At 45.6% G+C, this 19,074-nt stretch overlaps 2 protein-coding genes across 12 annotated transcripts in view; one reads left to right on the top strand and one right to left on the bottom strand.

The window, feature by feature from the left end:
- Window positions 1-4,720, bottom strand: part of UFD1 (ubiquitin recognition factor in ER associated degradation 1) — a 28,416-nt gene extending 23,696 nt beyond the window's left edge. The window contains exons 1-3 of one of the 3 annotated variants that reach the window (XM_055253652.2): window positions 4,322-4,720; window positions 1,853-1,985; window positions 1,451-1,483 (exon numbers count right to left, since the gene is read on the bottom strand). In XM_055253652.2, the coding sequence (XP_055109627.1) occupies window positions 1,451-1,483; window positions 1,853-1,985; window positions 4,322-4,324 (169 nt within the window). In that variant the 5' untranslated portion in view covers window positions 4,325-4,720. Of the gene's footprint in view, window positions 1-1,450; window positions 1,484-1,852; window positions 1,986-4,067; window positions 4,188-4,321 lie in introns of those variants that run through there. The other 2 variants (XM_055253655.2, XM_055253654.2) reach the window with 2 other exon arrangements.
- CDC45 (cell division cycle 45) overlaps window positions 4,696-19,074 on the top strand; it is a 41,422-nt gene continuing 27,043 nt past the window's right edge. For 2 of the 9 annotated variants that reach the window (XM_055253615.2, XM_055253610.2), the window contains exons 1-6: window positions 4,705-4,803; window positions 5,058-5,252; window positions 5,373-5,432; window positions 6,174-6,266; window positions 7,898-8,035; window positions 9,067-9,210. In XM_055253615.2, coding sequence (XP_055109590.2) covers window positions 5,202-5,252; window positions 5,373-5,432; window positions 6,174-6,266; window positions 7,898-8,035; window positions 9,067-9,210 — 486 coding nt within the window. In that variant the 5' untranslated portion in view covers window positions 4,705-4,803; window positions 5,058-5,201. Of the gene's footprint in view, window positions 4,804-4,923; window positions 5,253-5,372; window positions 5,433-6,173; window positions 6,267-7,897; window positions 8,036-9,066; window positions 9,211-19,074 lie in introns of those variants that run through there. The other 7 variants (XM_063623352.1, XM_055253614.2, XM_063623351.1 and 4 more) reach the window with 7 other exon arrangements.

Here is a 19,074-nt window from a genome sequence, read left to right as displayed (position 1 = left end):
ACCTACTGGTTGAGCTGAGGCCTCCACTGGGTATAGCCGCAGCTGGTGCTGGCTCAGGGGCTACCTCCACCTTGTAGTTGGAATCGGATAGCTCAGGTTGTCGCAGACAACCTACTTCTGATGCACAGACACTGTAGATATCCCCAGTCAAAGAAGAGGACATTGAGGTTCAGAGAGGTCAAGTTGCTACTCTGGAGTCAGGCTGGGCAAAGAGCCTGAGGTGAGTCACACCACAGCCAGCATCTGTTCTCTGCTTGCTGCCACCAGAGGCCCCCAACACCAAGCATGAACCTGTCCTCCTGGCCAACCCCAGTCTCCTGGCTCACACAGGAAGAATACACACCAGAAACACTCTTAAGTCTGGAAGGCAATGACTGCATCCTTGATTGGGTTGTCCATGATTGGGATTTTCTGTGCCTGTGTAGTATGGGGCTAGGGCATGGGTTTCCAGGTTGCTCTCGTGGGATAAGGGGTCAGAGAAAAGGGAGGAAGAATGTGGCCACTCTTACCACCCCTGTGGGCCTATCTCACTCCTGGTAAGAGGCAGGAGCCCAGCAAGAGGAGTGGCTTCTGGATGGAAGACAATAGCTCAGTTTTTGACATGCTGAGGATGCACTGGTGCACTGGAGATTAGAAATGGGGGTCTGGGCCGGGCATGGTGGTTCACACTTATAATCCCGGCACTTTGGGAGGCCGAGGAAGGTGGATCACCTGAGGTCAGGAGTTCAAGACCAGCTTGCCCAACATGGTGAAACCCCGTCTCTACTAAAAATACAAAAAATTAGCCTGGCGTGGTGGTGGGTGCCTGTAATCCCAGCTACTTGGGAGGCTGAGGCAGGAGGATCACTTGAACCTGGGAGGCAGAGGTTGCAGTGAGCCCAGATTGTGCCACTGCACTCCAGCCTGGGTGCTAAGAGCAAAACTCTGTCTCAAAATAAATAAATAAATAAATAAATGAAAAGAAATGGGGGTCTGTAGCTCAGGAAAGATGTTTGGTGAGGGGATAAGGAACCTGCTTCACAGCGCCCTCTTGTGAGCTGACCAATTCTTCCTTTAGGAAAAAAATCTAATGAGCCCAGCCAATGGCATCAGCTGCCCTGACACTGTGCAAAGCACTTGATACTTGTACCTTCATTTAATCCTGACAGAATACTGAGAAAAGTTGGGGAGCGGGTGGAGGTGGTGATCAGGAAGGCAAAGAGAACCCCCTTCACAGAGGAGGAACCTGAAGCACCCAGGGCAGTGATGAAGCTGAGGTTCAGGGGCCCTGGCCTCGTCCTAGGTACCTGTGACCCAGGTTCTCCCAGCCCAGCGCATGCCCTCCAGGGACAATTCACAACCAGATGTTGACAAAGGGCACTGATGTCTGGATGTACTGAGGAGCCCATGCTGACTCCTGGTGTCCATATTTACATTATCTAAGTTCTTAAGTCACTCAGAAGATACTTACTGAGTTGGTCCAGGGCTGAGGGCGGCATAATTACTGTGGAAAGAACATTTAAGAAATATTAAAAAATAAAAATAAAAAGGACAGACCAAAGGCAAGATGCAGTTTCTTTATATCTAACAAAAAGCCTTAAACTGTTTTTAGGGTAGCCAGAATGTCCCAGTGATCTTTCATAAAGAATCTTACTTGATGTAATTTATTTTGGGAACTGAATGGTTATCAGCCATAAACCTAACCATAATTAGCACCCCACCCCAACAGAGCAAGTCTGGGATAAATCCCAGCACCATTTTCACAGTAACACTAGCTTCTGACTCCCACATGCAAAGTAAGTACTGTTGAAGGCTACAGCATTGCAGACTTAGGGCAGGAAAAGTTACTATTCAAATAAAAACAAGCACATACTCTTCCCTCCTTTCTCCACATCTGACCTGTCATTAGGCCCTGCTAGCATGGACACAGAGAAGCAGCGGTACTGTGTGGAGAAGCGGTTTTGGAAGACCCTGGGAATTGGGTGGTCGAACATGTTGAAAGAGAACTGGAAGGAGGAAAGAGAAACAAGTATTAAAACAAAGGTACATTTCTTCATGTCAAAAGCCAAAACATGTCAGAGTAATTAATGCTACTAAACATTGTCAGAGAACAAAATGTACTGAAATCTTCAATGTAATCTTACTAAATACAAAACAGGCCATGCCAAGCCCGTCCTGAACCTTTTTCAGGGCTGTGCTCCCATCTTCATCCTCAGGATCAAGGCCCAACCTCTTGCATACCTCAGAGACTTGTACTGACAGCCCCACAGACTCTTGCCTGGGCTAGTTCCTCTGCCTTGAACATTTTTCCTATTATCATTAATCTAAACAATATTTGTTAATTGAAACATCTCTTTATTGAGTGCCTACTGTCTGCCAAGCTCTGACATGAGCACAAGGGAAGCACCACTCTAGTGATGTCTGTCCACTAACAAAATAGATACGACCCTGTGGTGAAATAGATACCACCCTGTCCTGGTGAAAATGACACTCAAAGCAAGAGAGATATACACTCAAAGCAAGGGACACACACACGTGTGTCTGGCAGTTCTGAAGACAGGCAGCAAGGTAAGTAGACACAGGGCTCCTGGGAATGCTATTTTATTTTATTTTATTTTATTTATTTATCTATTTATTTTTCTTGAGACGGAGTCTCGCTCTGTCACCCAGGCTGGAGTGCAGTGGCGCAATCTCAGCTCACTGCAAGCTCCACCTCCCGGGTTCACGCCATTCTCCTGCCTCAGCCTCTCCGAGTAGCTGGGACTACAGGCGCCCGCCACCACGCCCGGCTAATTTTTTTGTATTTTTTTTTAGTAGAGACGAGGTTTCACCGCAGTCTTGATCTCCTGACCTCGTGATCCGCCTGCCTCGGCCTCCCAAAGTGCTGAGATTACAAGCGTGAGCCACCGCACCCGGCCGGGAATGCTATTTTAAATAAGTGGTTAGGAACGGACTCTGCACAAAGACCTGAATGCTATGAGAGGGAGCCAGGCAAAAAATAGGGAAAGACATTCCAGGCAGCAGGAAGAACAGGTACCCAGTGGTTGCACCCCTTCCCCTGGGTTCCAATTACCATCCTTTCCTTTCCCCAGGAAGCCTCTCTTGCTCTGCTGAGGGTGAGGTCTAGTGCCCCTCCAGTGTGCTCTCACAGCACAAAGTAGGTACACGTCACACTATGTTGTGATGCTTTCTTACAGCAACAAGCAAATCTAAAACATGATGCCATTAAAAAGATCCTAGATCTTAAACTGTAGACTAAGATGAGGCTTAGCAAACATGTATCAATTTGAAGGTTTTCTCAAAGTACAGTATTCCTCCCACCACCCCCCCATATCCACAGGGGTATACATTCCAACATCCCCAGTGGATGCCTGAAACCACAGATAATACCAAAACCTATATATACTATGTTTTTTTCTTATACATATCTACAATAAAGTTTAATTTATGGGCTGGGTGTGGTGGCTCACGCCTATAATCCCAGCACTTTGGGAGGCAGAGGCAGGTGGATTACCTGAGGTCAGGAGTTTGAGACCAGCCTGGCCAACATAGTGAAACCCCCTCTCTACTAAAAATACAAAAATTAGCCGGGCATGGTGGTACACGCCTGTAATCCCAGCTACTCAGGAGGCTGAGGCAGAAGAATCGCTTGAACCCAGGAGGCGGAGGTTGTAGTGAGCCGAGATCGTGCGACTGCATTCCAGCCTGGGCAACAGAGCAAGACTCTGTCTCAAAAAAAAAAAATTTAATTTACAAATTAGGCACAGTAAAAGAAATAAGGCGTGATGAGGGAGTACAGGTGTTAAAAGCTGTGTAACAGGAAATGTACCAGCAGGTATTAGCTTCCATCGTTATCATTACCGAACACAACACCGCTGTACAGATCCGAAGGCACGAACCCGTAGGCACGGAGCTCACGGAACTGGGGCAAGAGCTGGGTGTCCCCCAACAGTGGGAATGCCCGCTACGGATTCTCCCTGGGGAGCGCCTGATTCTGTTCCCATCCCCAGCAACCTTGCAACTAACTTTGGGTTTATGGAAACCTGTTGCGCGTCCAGCACTTGGTAAACCCGTGAATGGACACAAACCTCCCTTTCTTTCGTGAAGGAGGGCAAGTCCGGCTGAGACGGAATGCGAGCCACGTTCAGGACCGGCGGACGCGACCACAGGCGGTTAGTGGTCAAGGGTCCTGCTTGTGCCCGGTGCGGCCCATGAGCCGGCAGGCCGGACTCGGGCCCGGGTGACTCGGCACCTCCGCCGCCGCCCCGCCCCGCCCAGCCGGGCCCTACCTCAGGCCCCGGGCCAGGGCCCCAGCCCCCGACCGCTGCCCGTCAGCGCTTACCATGATGGGCACCACCTCGCAGACTCCGCTTCTCTCGGGCAATGCAACGAAGGAACCCCGCCGACCGCTCTTCTAGCCGCCGCCGCCGCCGCGCCAAGCCGGTACGCCCCAGAGGCTCACCGGAAGTGCCGGACCCGAGACCCGGAGGGGGATGCCCGGGACAAAGCGTCGGCTGCAAAAGAGAAAAGGCCAGGCGAAGACGCTAGGCTCTAAAACACCCTCAGCAGAAGCACTAAAATGCCCTTTCGTGATTTATTTCCCCGTTTATAGGTATTTTTTAAATTTATTTTAAATTACGTGTTGATAGTATTCCCCTACAGACGAATTTAGTAGGGCCTATTGTTCTTACGACTACACTACCCACAATGCACTACCCAGAATGCCTCTGCTTCAGCCATCGAGGACTCGGGCGGAACTAAACTACAAATCCTTCTTCAAACCACACCAAAAATCTATTGCAAACGTAAATGCTGCCCCATTCGGTATGTGACTGAGTTTAATGTATGGCTAGACGTATACTTTCCCTGAGGGTTCCCAGTGGGAGGCAGTAGGTTTCTCTTCCCAAAGTAAAGATGTCCGCCGAGCGTCGCGTTTCTGGGTAAAAGCGAGTCAGAGTTGAAGGGGGCAACAGTGTTTGCGGTCGGCCTCAGAGGTGACGCTTCTTTGGGGGCGGGCTGGAGTTTTCTAGCCGTGAATGGCAGAGTGCTAGTGGCCGCCTCCAATGTGGCCCAATCAGAAAGAAAGGAAGGCTGGGAACTAAGAAGCTATTGGTTGGTGATCCCTGGACCAATCGGAGGAGCCGTGATTTGGCGGGAGTCTTGACCGCCGCCTGGGCTCTTGGTACCTCAGCGCTAGCGCCAGGCGTCCGGCCGCCGTGGCGATGTTCGTGTCCGATTTCCGCAAAGAGTTCTACGAGGTGGTCCAGAGCCAGGTGACGCCAAGGCCTTGCCGGTGGGGAAGGGATGAGGGGGAGCGGCCGTGGGTGACCGGGAGGCAGGGGAGGGCCGGGGTTCGGGTCGCCGCGTTCAGCCGGTCTTCTCTTCCCCCATAGAGGGTCCTTCTCTTCGTGGCCTCGGACGTGGATGCTCTGTGTGCGTGCAAGATCCTTCAGGTGAGTTCTGCGGACCCTAGGAGGGCGGGGCCCGCCCGAGAGGTGAGGGTGAGGGTGCTGCGTGGGGGCGCAGGGCAGGCCGAGTGTCAGGACGGGGGCTGAGGGCTTAGGGTGGGAGAGGGAGCAGGGCAGGAGGTGAGCAGCAAGTGAGAGGAGAGAGACTCGGAGGAGAGGTTGCCTCCCTGTCCCAACGGTATGGGGTGGGATAAAGGATTAAGTAAAAGGTAAAGAGACTAGTTTGTATTTTTGCAATAAGCTATTAATTTTAATAGGTGAACAAAGCAGTTACATTTGGGGGAAACTTTGGATCTGTAGTGGCCTCTCAAATCGGGGATTTGAGAGAGAGGAATCTGTGACAACTGTGGGTATAGTCGTGTCATAGGTGTTGCTGGGAATATGGGAGCCCCTAGTCTATTAGGGAAGATCGTTAGTTTGGTTTTGAATAGGGCATAGTATTTATGTTGTTTCGGTCAGGCCCTTGGATCAGGAACTTTTCAGAAGGCCTGGAAGTTAAATCAGCATTTCTCCCCGATGTTTTACTTTGGTAATTTGCAAAATTCACAGAATGGTATGGTAAACGCTCATATCCCTAGCACCTAGCTTTTCCTGTAAGCATTTCACTAACTTTAATGTTATCCCGTGTCTTTTGTCTCTCAACCAGTCTAATCTTCCTCAGTTTCTTTTCAAGGTAAATTGCTAATGTCCTAAATAAGATAGGCTTTGAAAACACTCTCTTTCCAGGCCTTGTTCCAGTGTGACCACGTGCAATATACGCTGGTTCCAGTTTCTGGGTGGCAAGAACTTGAAACTGCATTTCTTGAGCATAAAGAACAGGTATTGAAGATGCATTTTAGAATAACGTGGCTTTTTACTCGATTGTAATTTCTTGACACAGCATTCTGTTTCCACGATAGATTAAGTGTGTATTTAAGTATCAGCTACATTAGGCAGTATGGAAGAGAAAAACATGCTGTATATACTGGTGACTTACGCCCAAGTTGTAGAAGCAAAATTGACAGCAAAAAAAGATAATGAATGTGGATAGCCCCAACTTTGAACTTGTTTTGCAGAAATTTGATTGTAAGGTGCTTGGAATCTAGCAGCTTTTAATATGGTCTAGTTAAAATTATTTTATTTTATTTTGGTTTACTTATTTTTTTTTTATTTTTTTTGAAATGGAGTCTGGCTCTGTCGCCCAGGCTGGAGTGCAGTGGCACGATCTCAGCTCACTGCAAGCTCGGTCTCCTGGGTTCATGCCATTCTTCTGCCTCAGCCTCCTGAGTAGCTGGGACTACAGGTGCCCGCCACTACACCCGGCTAATGTTTTTCTATTTTTAGTAGAGACGGGGTTTCACCATGTTAGCCAGGATGGTCTCGATCTCCTGACCTCGTGATCTGCCCACCTCCGAAAGTGCTGGGATTACAGGCATGAGCCGCCACTCCCAACCTTTATTTATTTATTTTTGAGACAGAATCTCGCTCTGTCACCCAGGCTGGAGTGTCATGGTGCAATCTTGGCTCACTGCAACCTCCGCCTTCTGGGTTCAAGCGATTCTCCTGCCTCAGCCTCCTAACTAGCTGGGATTACAAGTGCCCACCACCACGCCTGGCTAATTTTTGTATTTCTAGTAGAGACGGGGTTTCACCACATTGGCCAGGCTGGTCTCAAACTCCTGACCTCAAGTGATCCGCCTGCCTCAGCCTCCCAAAGTGCTGGAATTAGTTAAAATTATTTTAGAGTACACTACTATTTTATATTATTTCTCTGAGAAAATGCATCCTGGTTTCCAACTTAAAATCCAGGAATACATTTAAACAATAGATGCCAGGATTCCTCCCATCTCTGCATGGGGCCAAATGAGAGATGGAACATTGTACACCCCACAGAGAGGGGATGGGACATGGAAGAGGGTCCCTGGAGTCCCTAGCCATATCTAGGATTGTTTTGGCAGAGACAAATCCTCTCTTGGTGTTCCTGTTATTATGTCAAGGACCTGCACCAGCTTGGTATTCATAAGGAAAGAATATGCCATAGTGATAGAGTATGATAAAGGACTTAATATGTAAGTACCCATAAAGTATTTGCTAAAAACTTAAACCTGTACGATGCCATCAGCCTGGAGAGGCACGCAGCATAGTACTGTGAGGTCTGGAGAGACACGGTCACGTACTTGAAGTCTTGGTCTGCTCCTCATTAGTTTCTTGAGCCTGTCCATGAGACTTGGGCTTGCTGAGTCTCAGCGTTCTCCTGGGGAAAACTGGGAGCCCCAGGGCCCACCCTGCTGTGTCACCATGCCAAAGCACTTATCATGCCAGCCTGGCTGTTTTTTGGAGTCCCTTGCCACGTGGGCCTCGCCACATGTCAGGGACGTAGTGAGTTTAAGCAGAATAACTCAGAGGCTTAGTGATGAAGGGAAAGGGGCCTCCTCGATATAGCTACTTTACAATATCTTCCTTTTTTTCAGTTTCGTTATTTTATTCTCATAAACTGTGGAGCTAATGTAGACCTATTGGATATTCTTCAACCTGATGAAGACACTATATTCTTTGTGTGTGACACCCATAGGCCAGTCAATGTCGTCAATGTATACAACGATACCCAGGTACTTTTTGTGCTATGCCCTCAAACTGTCTGTACTTTTTATGCCATGTACAATGTCTCACCTGGTGTTCTTGGTAAGGCGTGTGTCTGACTACCCTGTGGGACTGGGAACAGCCTGAACACAAAAACTTGGTCTTTGTCATCTTTTTTTTTTTTTTTTTTTTTTTAAAGAGGCTGGAGTACACTGGCACAATCATGGCTCACTGTGCCTCAAACTCCTGGGTTCAACTGACTCTTCCTGCCTCAGCCTCCTTAGTAGGTGGGACTACAGGCACATGCCACCACGCCCAGCAAATATTTGTTGTTATTTTTGTTGAAATGGAGTCTTGGCCGGGCGCGGTGGCTCACGCCTGTAATCCCAGCACTTTGGGAGGCCGAGGAGGGCGGATCACGAGGTCAGAAGACTGAGATCATCCTGGCTAACATGGTGAAACCCTGTCTCTACTAAAAATACAAAAAATTAGCCGGGCGTAGTGGTGGGCGCCTGTAGTCCCAGCTACTCAGGAGGCTGAGGCAAGAGAATGGTATGAACCTGGGAGGCAGAGCTTGCAGTGAGCCGAGATCGTGCCACTGCACTCCAGCCTGGGTGACAGAGCAAGACTCCGTCTCCAAAAAAAAAGAAAAGAAAAGAAAAATCAGCCTGGAGTTGCTTTTAGACAGGAGTTTTAGTCACTTGGGGGTTACACATCTTCATGTCGTATATCAGAGACCAAGTTGTGGGGCGTTCATTTTATTGGTGTATGATGTAAGAGGATGCTGTGTTTCTAGACTTAAGTAGACTAGATGGTTCTCAATTGTTTTCAGATTTTCATAATTTCTGCATACCACGTGTGGTGTAACTCTGGTGCTTCACTGGTAATGAAAACAAGAGAATTCCTTAGAAGCCTGGAACTCTTGTTAAATAGGTAGCTATTTGTATGAACAGGAAACTGAGTCAGCTTATTAGGAAATGATAAGATTCTGCAGAAGAACATATTGTATAGTTTTCCATAGAAAGAGGAGAGGCTTAATTCCTTTTTGTTTTGAACTTAGATCAAATTACTCATTAAACAAGATGATGACCTTGAAGTTCCCGCCTATGAAGACATCTTCAGGGATGAAGAGGAGGATGAAGAGCATTCAAGAAATGACAGCGATGGGTCAGAGCCTTCTGAGAAGCGCACACGGTTAGAAGAGGTGAGTTGGGGTCTTTCACAGTAATCCCGGAGAAACTTGCACTCCCAAAGGTCAGAGGTCATCCTGAAGCCTGCCAGGCCGAGGGCAGTGGGAAGTGGAGAAGTTAGCAGGCATGGATGCTGACCCTGGGCTCTGCTGTCCCCTGGTTATGTGGCCTCAGGCAGGTTACTGGACTTCCCTAAATAGTGGCTTATCTGTCCAATAGGATCCTGTCAGAAGAAATGAAATTTAAGACAGCTCAGCTCTGCAGCTAGATAGCAAAAAAATAATGTAGAGAAGCAATAAATAGTGGAACCCCCACCCCTTCCTTTTCTACTGTCTTCTAGCATCACTTACTGTGCAGTCACTGCAGAGGAGCAATGTGGGTCTGCATCCCTTGGCCAGGCCCAGTCCCAGACAATTACTCCAGGGGAGGTATCTTTTATGTGGAGATACAAATGGTTTTCACCAGGTGGACCTTGGGTCTGAGCTGCTTAGTGATCTGGGGCTGGGCCCAGTGGCCTACTCACCGCTACAGCTTCTGCAAGATGTAAAATCACAGGCAGAAGGTGGTTGTTCCCATAGCACGAAGGGACATGTGATGCTTTTGAAGATGCCCTCTGGCTCCTGATCTTGGTGTGTGACCTAGAATTTGCCCCCATAATGTTCTAGGGTCTTACCTTCATCCTCAGCCTGACATTTCCCAGTAATGTGCTTTTGGGAAGCCTTTCTGAGCCATATTTGAGATGTTCAAGACATTCCCCATTTGGGGAAGGGGCAATGCCCTTCAAACTGAGGCATGCTTCTCTCTTCTTTCTCACCTTTGTCACCCCTTTCACTAGGTTTGGGTGTCTCATAGGGAACCTCTTGGACCTACTCTTATATTTTCTTACCTCTTACCCAGCTTTTTGTTCTATTTTTTGGAAGACTTTTTGTTTGTTTGTTTTTGTCTTTTTTTTTCCCCCAGACAGGGTCTGTCTCTGTTTCCCAGGCTGGCCTCAAACTTCTGGGCTCACTCGATCTTCCCACTTCAGCCTCCCAAGTAGCTGAGACTAAGCACATGCCACTACACTCAGCTTGGTCTTTATCTTCTAATCTTTGATTTGTGAGGAGTCCTTTTTGTTCTCTGAATGTTTTTTTTATATAGCATTCTTTTAACTATTGATGAGCTGCATTTCACTGGTTCCCAAATGTCAGTATCCAATGGGATTTCCCGGGAAACAGTCATGTTCTATGGATAAGTCTTGGAATTTTCCACTCTGACTAATAAACAAATATTTTTTAAGCACTTACTATATGCCAGGTACCAGTTAGGCCCTGGGGTGCGGGGATGAGAGCAAAGTCCTGCCTTTGCAAAGCTTTCCATTGCAGGAGACAGATACTGATCAAGTAAATGAGCACAATTAGGGAAAGCTTTCAGGTACCAAACATGAGTTAGTGGGGGATGGAGCCAGGAGGATTCCTGGGCAGAGCATCCATAGACACTGCGGCTCTGAGGTGGGAAGGAAAGTTTCAAGGAAGGCTCGGCCAGCAGTGCCAAAGGAACAGGCAAATGAGAACAGACCAGTGGGTTTGGCAACAAAGAGAAGGAGTCTTGATGAGATACAAGAAAATATCAGTGTTTCCTTTTACATGCTTAACACATCAATTTGGAATCAGTGTTTGTAAATGTTTAACATAATATTCATGGAATGTAATAGGCATAATTTCCCACCAAGTTTTTATTTTGAAATTTTTTGAAATGTGTACAGTGGTTGAAAGGATAGTACAGTGAATATCCATATACCTTCAATCTAGAGTCAACAGTGGATCATGACTGTAGGCGGTCTCAGCTACTTGGGAGGCCAAGGCAGGAGGATTGATGAAGCCCAGGAATTCGAGAACAGCCTGGGCAACATGAAGAGACCCTGTGTCAAAAAAAACAAAAACAGTTTTTCACATTTGCCACATTTGCTTTCTCTCTATGTATTCTTTTTTCTGTATCATTTGAGAATAGGTTGCAGAAACTGTGATATTCTTTTTTATTTTTTTTATTTTTTTTTTCTTGAGATGGAGTCTCACTCTGTCACTGAGGCTGGGGTGCAGTGGCACGATCTTGGCTCCCTTCAACCTCTGTCTTCTGGCTTCAAGTGATTCTCCTGCCTCAGCCTCCCAAGTAGCTAGGATTACAGGCATGCACTGCCACACCCAGCCAGAAACCATGATCTTCTACACATTCTTTCATAAGCAGCTCCTAAGAATAAGGACATTCTTCCCCATAAACACAATGCCATTGTCATACATAAGAAATGAATAATATCCTAATATCATGTAATATTCGGCCCATATTCAGGTCTCTTTAATTGTCCTCAAAATATATTTTGCAGCTATTTTTATTTCTGAACTATTCTCCAATCAAGGTTAACACATTTAGCTATTTCTCTTTACTGTCTTAACCTAGAACCGTACCTTACCTCTTTTTTTCTTTCGTTTTGTTTTTAATGACATTGGATACCAGTCCTCTTTTCTAATATTTACTACTACTTGTTTCTTCATGGAGTACTTTAACTTGCTTCTCTATCCCTGCATTTTCTATGATCTGTAAATTAGGTCTAGAGCATTGATTTTAACAACATAAAGCATTCTTGAGAAGAATACTTTTTATATAATTAAAACCTGTGCATGATTTATAACTAAGTATGTGTATATTCGTGGTATATATATATTTTTTTGAGACAGAGTCTCGCTCTGTCGCCCAGGCTGGAGTGCAGTGGCGCAGTCTCGGCTCACTGCAAGCTCCCTGGTTCATGCCATTCTCCTGCCTCAGCCTCCCAAGTAGCTGGGACTACAGGTGCCCGCCACCACGCCCAGCTAATTTTTTGTATTTTTAGTAGAGATGGGGTTTCACCGTGTTAGCCAGGATGGTCTTGATCTCCTGACCTCGTGATCCTCCCACCTCGGCTTCCCAAAGTGCTGGGATTACAGGTGTGAGCCACCGTGCCCAGCCGCTTTTTAGAGGTATATTCTTAGAAATATTTTTACCAGCCTGGCGTTGGTGGCTCAAGCCTGTAATCCCAGCACTTTGGGAGGCCGAGGTGGGCAGATCACCTGAGGTCAGGAGTTTGAGACCAGCCTGACCAACATGGAGAAACCCTGTCTCTACTAAATACAAAAATTAGCCAGGAGCAATGGCAGATGCCGGTAATCTCAGCTATTCGAGAGGCTGAGGCAGGAGAATTGCTTGAACTTGGGAGGCGGAGGTTGCAGTGAGCCAAGATCACGCCACTGCACTCCAGCCTGGGCGACAGAGCAATACTCTGTCTCAAAAAAAAAAAAAGAAAATATTTTTACCAGACTGGACAACATAGCAAGACACTGTCTCTACAAAAAAAATAAAAATTAGCCAGGCATGGTGGCATGGTCCCATAGGCCCAGCTACTTGGGAGGCTAGAGTGGGAGGATGCCTTGAGACCAGGAGGTTGGTTGAGGCTGCAGTGATCCATGATCACATCACTGCACTCCAGCCTGGGCAACAGAGCAAGACCTCATCTCTTAAAAAGAATGAAATATTTTTATTAATAGGGGTGCACATTCAAAGAGGTTTAGAGACAATAGGTTATAAATAATTATTTTAAGGAGTTCTGCTATAGGCCGGGTGTGGTGGCTCATGCCTGTAATCCCAGCACTTTGGGAGGCTGAGGCGGGTGAATCACGAGGTCAAGAGATTGAGACCATCCTGCTAACACGGTGAAACCCCATCTCTACTAAAAATACAAAAAATTCCCCGGGCATGGTGACAGGCACTTGTAGTCCCAGCTACTCAGGAGGCTGAGGCAGGAGGATGGCGTGAATCCTGGAAGCAGAGCTTGCAGTGAGCTGAGATCCACCACTGCACTCCAGCCTGGGCAACAGAGCAAGACTCCGTCTCAAAAAAAAAAAAAAGTTCTGCTATAAAGAAAAGGTGAGACATGCGGTCAAGAATCATTTTTGCTTGTCTTTTAAAGGTTGGATGTTAGAGCTGGACCCCAGCAAAGATGAGATTCCGCTATAAAAATAACCATAATTATACTTAATCTATAGGTGCTATAATATCGTGGCTCAGGTCACGGGTTTCAAATTTTGTATCTGCTATAACAGCTTTGTGACTGTAGGCAAGTGACTTAACCTCTGTGTGCCGTTGTAAAATAAGGAGAATAACTAGACTTAATTGTTTTGGCTCCTACTGATGTTTAACAAATTACTCCAGAACCTAGCACCTTAAAACAACCTTTTCCTTATGCTCATGGATTTTGTAAGTTAGGAATTTGGGCAGAGCCCAGCGAGGATGACATGTTTTTGCTCTGTGATATCTGGGCCCTCAGGTGGGGACTCAATGGTTAAGAACTGGAAGCATGGCTCAGACACCTGCTGGGACGGCTCCAAACTAGGACTACTGAGCCAAGCACCTGCAGGGTCTCTCCATTGCATGTGACTTCCTTACAACATGACTGCTCAGGCTTCCAGCATGAATATTCCAGTCACCCAGGCAGCCACTGCATGGCTGTCCCGACCAGCCTTGGAGTACCTCAGCATCCTGTAGCCACAAGGGAGGGGACAGGACCCCACCATGCATTGTGGCAGGGTCAAAGAAGTCTCAGGCTGTGGGAATTTTGTTACTTTATTGAGGCATAATGTCTACACAATTCACTAGGTGGTACAATTCAATGAGATTTAACAAATGTATAAAGATGCAACCACCATCCCACCATGATAGAGAACAATTCCATTACCCGCAAAAAGTTTCCTCACCAGGACCATGGCTTTTTTTTAATTAAAGTTTTTCTTTTGAGATAATTATAGATTCACATGTAGTTGTAAGAAGTAATATAGAGAGATCACTTATATACTTTGCCCAGCTTCCCCCAATGGTAAAATCCTGTAGTATAGTATCACAGTCAGGATGGGAGGCTGAGGCAGCGGATTGCTTGAGCCCAGGAGTTGGAGACCAGCCTGGGCAAAATGGCAAAACCCTGTCTCTACAAAAACTACAAAAATTAGCCAGGTGTGGTGGTGCACACCTATGGTCCCAGCTACTCAGGGGGCTGAGGTGGAAGAATCACCTGAGCCCAGTAAGTCGAGGCTGCAGTGAGCTGTGAGCGCACGACTGCATTCCAACCTGGGCAACAGTGTGAGACTATTTCTAAAGAAAAGAAAGTCTCCTTTCTAAATGTATAAATCATGTGATTTTTCAGTTGGCACTCTAAAGGTTAGAAATCACTGTGAAAGTTCTGCCAGAAACTGAATATGTCTATTCCATATATGTATTCAGAAACCGCCAAAATAACCCATGGGTATTGCTTAAAAAAAAAAAAAAAAAGATACAGAACATTTCCACTGTAAGGATCCCTCTGTTGCCCTTTTATAGCCACACCCGCTTGTCTACTGCCTGGTAACCACTAGAGAGCTCCATTTCTGTAATTTCACTTCAACAATATTATGGAAATGGAAATGGAATTATACAGTATGTAGCCTTTTGGGATTGGCTTTTTTTCGCTCTGCATAATTCTTGGAGATTCATCCATGTTTGCTTGTATCAATGGCTCATTCCTTTTTTCGTCCATCAGCATTGTGCACTTTTCAGTGTATACATTTTCTGTTTTTGTTAGATTTATACCTATATAAAAACAAACAATTTTTATTATTTCTACGTACTAGCCATAAATACATGGACACCAAAATTTAAAATACAATATCATTTGCAGTCAGTCAAAAAAATGCATAGTCTGCTGTTGTTGGGTAGAGTGTTTTAGAAATGTCACTTACATACTGAGAGTTGGTGGTGGTGTTGAGTTCTGTTGGCCTGCCGCTTTTCTGGCTAGTAATACTTTCAACTCTTCAGAAAGGGACATTGAAGACCCCAACTCTGATTATAGATTTGTTTGTTTCTCCTTTCAGTTCTATCACTTTTTACTTCACGTATTTATAGCTTTCTTGTGCGTACACATTTAGGATTGTGGTGTCCTTTTGGTGGATTGACCCTTTCATTCACTTAGTGTCCCACTCTGTCTCTGGTAATATGCTTTGCTCTGAAGTGTGATTTATCTGATATTAATATTGCCACTCCTGCTTTCCTTTGATTAATGTTTACATGATATATCTTTTCACATTCTTTAGTTTCATTCTGCCTATATTGTTACATTTGCAGTGAATTTTTTAAAACAGCATACAGTTGGGTCATATTTTTAAATCATGTTTTTTAAAGCCATTCTCTATCTCTTAATTGATAAACTTAGCTCACTTACATTTATTTTAGTTATTGACATGTTAGGGCTTAAGTCTGACATTTTCTGTTTCCTGGTCTCTGTTTTTTTTAATTCTATTTTCTTTTTCTTTTTTATTTATTTATTTTTTTGAGATGGAGTTTCGCTCTTGTTGCCCAGGCTGGAGTGCAGTGGCGTGATCTTGGCTCACTGCAACCTCTGCCTCCCAGGTTCAAGCGATTCTCCTGCCTCAGCCTCCCGAGTAGCTGGGACTACAGGCACGTGCCACCACACCCAGCTAATTTTTTGTATTTTTAGTAGAGATGGGGTTTCACCTTGTTGGGCAGGCTGGCCTCAAACTCCTGACCTCAGGTGATCCGCCCACCTCAGCCTCCCAAAGTGCTGGGATTACAGGCGTGAGCCACTGCATCCAGCCTGTTTTCTTTCTTTTTCTTTCCTCTAGTGTTTGTGAGTCTATCTCCTTGTATAGATTTTTTAGTGGTTGTTTCAGGTGATTACATTACATATCCATAACTTATCACAGTCTACTGGTATCATTTTACCAGTTGAGTCACATGTAGAAACCTTACCTTCTTTTTTTTTTTTTGAGGTGGAGTCTCACTTTGTCACCTAGGCTGGTGTGCAGTGGCACAATCTCAGCTTACTACAACCTCCACCTCTCGGGCTCAAGCAGTACTCCTGCCTCAGCCTCCCGAGTAGCTGGGACCCCAGGTGTGCGCCACCATGCCCAGCTAATTTTTGTATTTTTAGTAGAGATGGATTTCACTATGTTGGCCAGGTTCGTCTCAAACTCCCGACCTCAGGTGATCCACCTGCCTCAGCCTCCCAAAGTGCTGGAATTACAAGCATAAGCCACTGTTCCTGGCCTTGTCTTCTCTTAATGTCTTTTACTCTGCCCCATTTATAATATAATTTTCTTAAATATTTCCTCCACATATACAGTGTCATAATTTTTGCTTCAGTAATTAAGCATAATTACAAACTCAAGAGGATAAGTAAGGAAAGCCTATTGTATTTACCTCATTTTTGCTTCTTGTATTTTTTTCTTCCTTTCCAGTATTATAAGGTTTCTTTTCCATTTCCTTTCTATTTAAGTGTCTCCTTTAACCGTTCCTTTAGGGGAGAGCTGCTGGAGATAAATTCCCTTAGTTTTCCATCTTTGAGAATTTATTGATTTTTTTTTTTGTTGTTGTTGTTCCTAAAAGATACTTTTACTGGATGTAGAATTCTGGGTTAATACTTATTTTCTTCCAGCATTTGGAAAATACTGTGCCACTTACTCTGGCTGCCGTGATTTCTCATGAGAAATCGTCTGTCATTCAGGCTTTTTCCCTATCATGAAAGTCTCATTTTTCTTTGGCTGTTTTTGAGATATTTTGGTTTTGTTTGAGTGTTCAGAAGTTTAATTAGGATGTTAGGATGTGTCTTGGTGTGGATTTGTGTCTACCCTATTTGTTTCTCTTATTTTTTTGAGACAGAGTCTTGCCCCGTCTCCCAGGCTGGAATGCAGTGGCACGATCTCAGCTCACTGTAACCTCCACCTCCCATTACCCAGCTTCTTGAATCTGCAAGTTTATGTCTTTTTTTTTTTTTTCTTCGAGGCAGAGTCTCACTCTGTCACCCAGGCTGGAGGACCTGCAACCTCTGCCTCCTGGGTTCAAGCAATTCTGCCTCAGCCTCCTGAGTAGTTGGGATTATAGGCATGTGCCACCATGCCTGGCTACTTTTTTTGTATTTTTAGTAGAGATGAGGTTTTTCCATGTTGGCCAGGCTGGTCTCAAACTCCTGGCCTCAAGCAATCTGCCTGCCTCGGCCTCCCAAAGTATTGGGATTACAGGTGTGAACCACCACACCCAGCCAGCAGCTTTTGCCAAATTTCCAGCCATTATTTCTTCAAGTGTATTTTGAGTGCACCCTCTTTCTCCTCCTTCAGGGCACTGATGACGTGAATGTTAGCTCTTTTGTTGTAGCCCCACAAGTCCCAGAGGTTCTAGTTTTTTTGGTCTATTTTTTCTCCGTTGCTCGGATTGGGTAATTTCTGTCTTTCTGCCAGTTCACTAATTCTTCCCTCTGTCCCCTTCATTCTGTTCTCGAGCCTATTTGCTGAGTTAATATTCCAGTTGTATTTTTCAGTTCTAAACTTTTTTCTTCATATATATATATATATTTTTTTTCTTTCTTTCTTAAACTTTGTTTAGAACACTTGTCTCTTCTTTAGATCTCTTATTTCTTTGCTGAGGCTTCCCGGCTTTCATTTGTTTCAATCGTTTGTCATTGCTCATTGAAGCATTTTTATTATGGCTGCTTTAAAATCTTGGGCAGATAATTCTAACAACTCTGTCATCTTGATGTTGGCATCGGTGGGTTGTCTTTTTTCATTCATTTTGAGATCATCGTAGTTCTTGGTATGATGAGTGATTTTCAAGTGAAACCAGGAGATTTTTGTATTATGTGATGAGATTTCGTGTCTTCTTTAAGTCTTCTGTTTTAGTTGGCTTTCTCTGACATGGCTCTGGCAAAGAGAGTGAGTGATGCCAGGTAGAGGTAAAAGATCAGGTTCCCCACCTGATGTCTATCACCTGGGGCAGTGAAGGTCCACGCTTCCCACTTTGCTGCCTCTGATACCCTCCTAGCAGGGAGGGGAGGAATTTCTCATTACTGGAAGGTGGGGGTGGAAGTCTGGGTTCTCCCACCATTGGTTCTCCCACCCAGAGGTGGGGTATGGACTTGTCACCAACCAGCAGGGGTTGCAGTCTCAGTTCCCTCCTTGGCTTCTCTGATACCACCAGACAGAGGGCTTGGGGTGCCTTGCTACAGCTTCGCAAGGATGGGAGCCTAGGCTCCCACTGGGCCTTTGCTGGGGTGGATATGGATGTTCTTGGTGGTGGTGGCTAGAGTAGATGGGCTATTGCCTAAAAGCTTTCTGTCTTGGGAGGCTGCTCCTTCCTAGTCCTTTGACTAGACAGAGCAGGTTTTGTGGGGTTTTTTTTGTTTTGTTTTGTTTTTTTGTCTCCACCTGTTGGTATTTCTAGGTTGCTGGCTTTTCAGCTCCAAGTCTGGCATATATGAGCCAGAAGGAAAACTCAAGGAACACTGTGTTGTTCCTCATGTCCCAGAGTCCCTAACTGCTCTGCCTTCACCTCTACCTTTCAGAGTCTTACTTTGTTTTTTTTTTTGTTGTTGTTGTTGTTTGTATGTTTCTGAGGCAGAGTCTTGCTCTGTTACCCAGGCTGGAGTGCAGTGGCACAATCTCGGCTCACTGCTACCTCCACCTCCTGGGTTCAGGCAGTTCTCCTCCTCAGCCTCCCAAGTAGCTGGGATTACAGGCATGTGCCACCACGCCCGCTAATTTTTGTATTTTAAGTAGAGACGGAGCTTTACCATGTTGGCCAGCTGGTCTTTAACTCCTGACCTCATGTGATCTGCCTGCCTCTGTCTCCCAAAGTGCTGGGATTACAGGCGTGAGCCACTGTGCCCAGCCTTACTTTGTTTGTTTGATCTATGATGTCGAAGCGTTTTTGGTATATTTAATGAATGTATGGGGAAAAACATATTTACTCCATTTTCCCAGAAGCAGGAGTCTCGGGACCATGGATTTCTAAACCTACCACATTATTCCATGCCTTTGATGTGAAGATTAAACGAG

The sequence above is a fragment of the Symphalangus syndactylus genome, chromosome 18 (assembly GCF_028878055.3).
Source record: "Symphalangus syndactylus isolate Jambi chromosome 18, NHGRI_mSymSyn1-v2.1_pri, whole genome shotgun sequence".
Taxonomy (NCBI): domain Eukaryota; kingdom Metazoa; phylum Chordata; class Mammalia; order Primates; family Hylobatidae; genus Symphalangus; species Symphalangus syndactylus.
This window is presented reverse-complemented; position numbering and strand designations above follow the sequence as displayed.